This window comes from Carlito syrichta, unplaced genomic scaffold, assembly GCF_000164805.1.
Source record: "Carlito syrichta isolate Samal-C Ts95f unplaced genomic scaffold, Tarsius_syrichta-2.0.1 Scaffold316060, whole genome shotgun sequence".
NCBI lineage: Eukaryota > Metazoa > Chordata > Mammalia > Primates > Tarsiidae > Carlito > Carlito syrichta.
In genome coordinates, this window is record NW_007260156.1 from 1,175,509 (window position 1) to 1,181,147 (window position 5,639).

General features: G+C 62.2%; 1 protein-coding gene across 1 annotated transcript in view; it reads right to left on the minus strand.

Moving 5' to 3' along the window:
- The window catches only part of NOP53 (NOP53 ribosome biogenesis factor), a 6,864-nt gene extending 1,342 nt beyond the window's left edge, over window positions 1-5,522 (minus strand). Inside the window, exons 1-9 of the mRNA XM_021706854.1 lie at window positions 5,250-5,522; window positions 4,549-4,613; window positions 3,458-3,566; window positions 2,782-2,981; window positions 2,327-2,397; window positions 1,812-1,907; window positions 690-794; window positions 413-595; window positions 2-45 (exon numbers count right to left, since the gene is read on the minus strand). Of these exons, the coding sequence (XP_021562529.1) occupies window positions 2-45; window positions 413-595; window positions 690-794; window positions 1,812-1,907; window positions 2,327-2,397; window positions 2,782-2,981; window positions 3,458-3,566; window positions 4,549-4,613; window positions 5,250-5,473 (1,097 nt within the window). The 5' untranslated portion in view covers window positions 5,474-5,522. The remainder of the gene's footprint in view (window position 1; window positions 46-412; window positions 596-689; window positions 795-1,811; window positions 1,908-2,326; window positions 2,398-2,781; window positions 2,982-3,457; window positions 3,567-4,548; window positions 4,614-5,249) is intronic.
- Window positions 5,523-5,639: the final 117 nt, after the last annotated feature.

Sequence of the window (5,639 nt, forward strand, 5' to 3'; positions counted from 1 at the left end):
CTGGTGCTGGAGCCGAGCGGCCCGCACCACGGCCTGCTGTGCCCGCTGTGGGGACAGGGTGGGGTCAGGGCCAGCCGAACCGAGGCCCTTCTCTCGGCCCGGCCCTCCAAGTCTGCCTGCCCAGAGGCCTTTCTGGCCCCATCCCGCCCCCAGCTGCCCACTGCGTCCTCACAGCAGCAGTCTCCTGAACCCCCCCACCGCCCACTCGCTTCTCTGAGGCCTACAAACTGCCTCAACACCCCTCACTTGGCGGTGCCGAGGACTGCTGCATCCCCAGCCCAGAGGATCCTGGACAAAGGGTCTTAGTAAAGGGTGGCCGGGGGTCCCCAGCAGCAGAGCGCCAGCCGGGGTGGGGCTAGGCTGCCCACACCTGGGAGAAACAAAGGGCCCCAGCAGGCTGGCAGGCACTCACCAGCCTGCGAGCCGCCTTCTCCCGCCGCCGTTGCTGCTCTGTCTTTTTCTCCATGGTGTTTGGGCGGGTGGGAATGGGCCCGGCCTCAGCTCCTGCAGCCTCAGGCTCCTGGCCCGGGCCGGGCTCCCCCTCGCCATCCGACTCCTCCAACAGGCCCTGGCACAGCTCCTGGAATGTGGACTCCTGGGGGAGGCGGGGAGGGGAGGAGGCAGTGTCAGTGACTAGAGGGGAGGTAGGTCTGGGCGGGGCTGCAGGGCTGCCCTGGGTGGCAGCTCACCTGGGTGGCGGCCTGCTCTCCTGCAGGCAGGGCCAGCTGCCGCTCCAGCTTCTCCGTCTCCTTCTGCCGCTGCAGCTCGACCTCGTGGGCCGCCAAGAGCAGGGTCTGTGGGGGGTGGGGCGGGGTGAGGACCGTCCCCAGGGCTCTCCTGTAACTCCAGAGACCCAACTCTCAGCTCCCACCTGCCCCACGGCCTGGCCGCTCCTCCCCTCCCCTTCTCCGGCGCATCCCACCCTCTTCCCACTCCCACCGAGCTGCCTGGTCTCCACGCCTGTGCTCAGCATCATTCACGTCAACTGTCTAGAGCAGACAGATCCCAGAGCCTGGACGCCTGGGGGCTGCAGGCTGCGGGGAATGAGGCTTCCCTAGGGTGAAGTGTGGGGCTGTTTCTCTGCAAAGCAGTTGCAGACAGAAGAGGCCTGTCTGCTCCTCACAGGGCGCCGGCCCCCGTAATGCCCTGAGCAGGCTGGTGGGTCCTCTGATGGAGTGCATGCGCCGCTGCGTTCCCGGGCAAGGAGTCCGGCCCTCGGCCCTGCTGGCTGGTTGCTGCCCCAACACACATCCTGCACCACTCGATTTCTCTCTGGGAACCTGGCTAGCAGGGTGCCTTGAGGGCGGGCACTTCTGTCCCCATCATCGGTCACATCTGTGCTTGACAGACGCCTGTGACTCGAACACGAGGACTCTCAGGGCCAGGTTTCCCGGTCGATGAACGGCCTCCACCCTTGATAAATGTCGCCTGGTCACCAGCTCACCACCGTGTGATCACGACCTATGTGTCTGTCCTGTGGACTTGCCAAGAGGCGCCTCGTCTCACCCCTGGGCCTTTGTTCATGCTGTTCCCTCCGCCTGGAAACCCATTCCCCTCCACCTGGCGCAAACCCCCTCAGTCTCCATCTCCACTCTGGCGTCTCCTCCTCCAGGGACCCTTCTTGACCCCCGGCCCAGTTGTGCAGGGCCATTGCTGTCTGGGCCCAGGCTTGTTACCTCAATGGGCCATGAACCCATGAGGACAGGCCCAGGGCTGCCTAAGTCACTTCAGAGTCCCCAACACAGGGATGCAATGGCCAGGGCGTGCTGCCCACATGGCAGAGCTCAGCTGACAGAGGCCGGGGCAAGTACCTGGTGGTCTTCAAAGGTGGGGCGGTAGGAGGCTCCGGCGGGCACCACCTCCACGGCAGGCGCCTGGGAGGGCTTGGAGTGGAGGCGCGGTGGCCGCTGCGAAGGCGAGAGGAGGTGGCTGAGACTGTGTGAGGCTGACATGTCCCCAGTGTGGTGCCAGGACAGGGGCCTTTGGGGGCGATGGTGCCACGAGAGCGTGCCTTCAGGGGACCCTGGCCCTGTCTCTCTGTGTCCCTCCCACCTTTCTCCACTCACAGAGGCCCTGCTAGGGTCCCAACTCTTCCCGCACCCAAGCTCCAGCTGGTCCTGGTGCTTCCGCCCGAGGACTGCCCTGGTCACCTGCAGCCTGGCTGCTGCTGGCTCAGGCCCCCTCAGGCCTTGGCTCCGGGTCTCTGGCCCTGCACACCCGTCCCTCGGCAGTCTGACCTCAGAGCAGCCACCTGTGTCCCAGTGCTCTCTCTCTGGCAGCTCCTACCCCACGGGTCCCTGCACCAGGACAAACCTCCACACCTCACCTTCACCCCTCTCTTCTTGGTCTGCTCCAGGAAAAACTCATCCTGGCCGGCCAGCGGCCTGTCCAGAGGGTCTGCGGAGAGAGTGAGGGGCAGCTGCTAGGGCGCTCCCCGGCAGAAGAGGGTTGTGGCCCAAGGAGCCCCCTGGTCACCCATTTCATAAAGGCTGCACGAAAGCTCAGGGGAGGGAAGGACTGACTTGCAGACCCTGGGGGCTTGAACACCAAGCAAAACCATGTCTGGATGGCGTCAGAGAGTGGAGGAGCCCCACGGCTGAGAGCAGGAGCCTCCACACCTCAGTAAGGGAAGGACGCCACTTCGGAACGCGCGCCTCGGCTGGCAGATCACCAAAGCAACACCCACAGGGCCCCCATTAGACACTCGCTCTTGTGCAGTGCACAACACACGAGTGCGCGTGGCAGTCCCATCCCTGTTCACGGGGCAGGAGGATCACTCACTGTCTGGGGCCCAGAGGTCATAGAAGGGCCGCTCGATGGTGTCCTGGGGCCCAGGCTTGGCCGTGGCCACGGGAGGGCTGCGGAGTCGGGCCTGGGCCCTGCGCACCTCCCGGGGCAGCTCTCCCTGCTTGGCCAACCTCTCCCATAGCTGCTCCTTCCGCCTGAGCTTCTTGGCGTTGGGAACTTGGTGGGCAAGGATGCTGGTTGAAGAGAGGTGGCCAAGTGAGGTGATGGCCTAAGGAGCAGCTGGCCTCCCCTACCACCCCCTCTCCAAAGGTGCCTCGCCTCAGGTCTGTCTCAGCGCCAGCCTCTCTCCTGAGATCCAACAAAGCAGCACCCTCACCCTGGATGCCTGCCCTGCCATGTCACACAGACCTCGTGTCACCCAAAAACTCTCTCCTCCGCCCACATCCCCACCTCAGGGGCCCGGCTGCTCACCCCTAACCCACGGCGCCGAGTTAGCAGGCGCCACCACCCCACAGCCCCCCGTCAGGTCCAGACCCATCCTCACAGCCTCTGCCCCAACACCCAGCCTCACTCTCTCCAATCTGCCTCCAAGGCCCAAATCCAACCTGCCCTCCCCTCCAAGGAAGCCTCACTTGTCACCCCATCCCCCAGAAGTCCTTCAGGACCAAGATCTGGAGGAAAGACAGGCCCGAGGCGTGGGGACACTCACTCTTTGGGGGCAGGGATCTTGGATGTGTTATCAAGGACGAGGTCAACCCGAAGGGGCTTCTTGAGAAGTTGCGACTTTTTCTGGACTTTGGTCCTCTTCTTTTTCAACTCTGGGGAAGGAGGAAGAAGAAAGAGTCCAGGCCTCGGTCTCGGCGCTGCCCGAAGCTAACCCCGCTTACCACTTCAGCTCCCCTGGAGCTGTGAGGCCTGCACCCCAGGTGCAGGGTGGGGCCCAACGTGCCCAAGCCCTGACCCTCCACCACACCCAGGTGCCATTAGGAGGCTGGCCCTGTGCTGGGGACTTGGAATCACACCCACAGCCACCCCAGGGGCGCCAAGACGCAGTAGGGAAGAGAAAGTGGCGGTCAGGGGACACTGAAGGCCAGTGAGGGCACAGAGCTGGCGTGGGGGTACAGCGGGATGGCCGATTCTCTGCACGACTAGCATTTTCTGCCTTGTATTTCTCCTTTTTTAAAAAATCAGGGTTTTACTCTGTGGCTCAAGCTAGAAAGCAGTGGCACTATCACGGTGACTACAGCCTCAACCAGTTGGGCTCATGCGATCCTTCTGCCTCAGCCTCCCAAGTAGCTGAGACCACAGGCCCGCACAAACACACCCAGTTCGTTTCTTTTTCTTGCAACTTCTATGTTGCCCAAACTAATCTCCAACCCCTGAGCTCAAGCAATCCTCCTAACTTGGTCTCCCAAAGGGTTGGGATGATGGGCATGAGCCACCACGTCCAACCCCACTTGTTCTTACTAACCTTTCTCTTACTAACGAAAACAGGTCTGCTCCTGCAAGCTAACAAGAGATCACTTAATGTGTTTCTAGCCCATTTACCAAGGCAGACCGTGGAATCTTACCTATCCGCGGAAATCACTGATAACCTAAAAACAGAAAACCCGTCTTCTCTAAATTAGTCTCCAGCTTGTTTTCCGTCTGTTCAGGGTTCACTTGCTCACACTGAAACCGACCCCCGTGCAGCAGGTATCTATCTGCCCTTCAGGCCAGGTCGTTCACACAGATCTCCTGAGGCTGCTGGAGGTTACCTGACAATAACAGACACGCGCCACCACCAAAGACCCTCCTCACCTTTTTCCTTGGAGCCAGTATCTACAAAGAAGAGCTTTTCATCGGGGGCCTCTGACAGCAAGCCACTGGGAGACGGAAACACAGAATGCTAGCCACAGGCGCGGGGGAGAGAGCAGGTTTAACCTCCGGGGGGGGGGGGGCCCGCCTTCCTCTTAGGCGCATCCAAGCACCCTCCTCCGGCCACGGGGCTCTTCCAGGCTAAGGCCTCGCCCCCCTGTTTACAGGACTTTAAAACCTTTCTTTTGTTTTTTTAAATTTTTGAGTCGGGGCCCTCACTGTGTCGTCCAGGCCGGAGTGCGGTGGCGTGATCGCGGCTCACCGCAGCCTCGACCTCCTGGGCTCAGGCGATCCTCCCTCCTCGGTCTCCCTAAGTGCGGAGATGGCAGGCACGTGAGCGACCACGCCCGGCCGGTTTACAGACTTAATATTTAGAGCTAGGACGGAATTACGGAACGCACATACGTTAAAAAAAAATCGTTCACCTACTTCAGATTTAGGTGGACGTCTTGTACAATTATCTGCTGAATCTGGTAACTCTACCAAGGTCCCCCGTTTCCCAGCCCGAGTCCCTCACCCGTCCTCCCGAATTCCCCGGCGGGACCCACGACACGCGTCCCCCGGGACCCGAACCCTCTCCACCCCCGCCTCCCACCTGACAGCGCCGACGCCGGCCCAGCTCCCGGAAGTCCCGCCCCCCGTACCCGCTCGTGCGCTCCTGCAGCCGCACGTCCTCCAGGAACTGGTCAACCTCCAGCCCCAGCGGCTCCTGAGCGAGCCGCCGCCAGCCTCGCTTTCTATTTCTGGGGCCTCGTTTCCGCCGCCTCAGCGCCGGGTCCACTGAAGTGGGCCGCAGCCCCAGGAAGCCAGAGTCGGCCTTCTTTTTCGAGCCCTGCCCGCCATCTCCGCTACTGCTTCCCGCCGCCATCTTGTCAAAGGAAGCATTCCGCCGCCGGCGCCCCGAAATCCGGTTTGGTGCGCGCGCGCGCAGACTTTCCCCCGCCTCTCGCGACGTACTTCCGGTGGCAGCCATCTTGGTAAAGTGGCTGGAATGTAAAAGAGGGCGAGAGGCTGCCATCTTGGTAAAGGGCAAA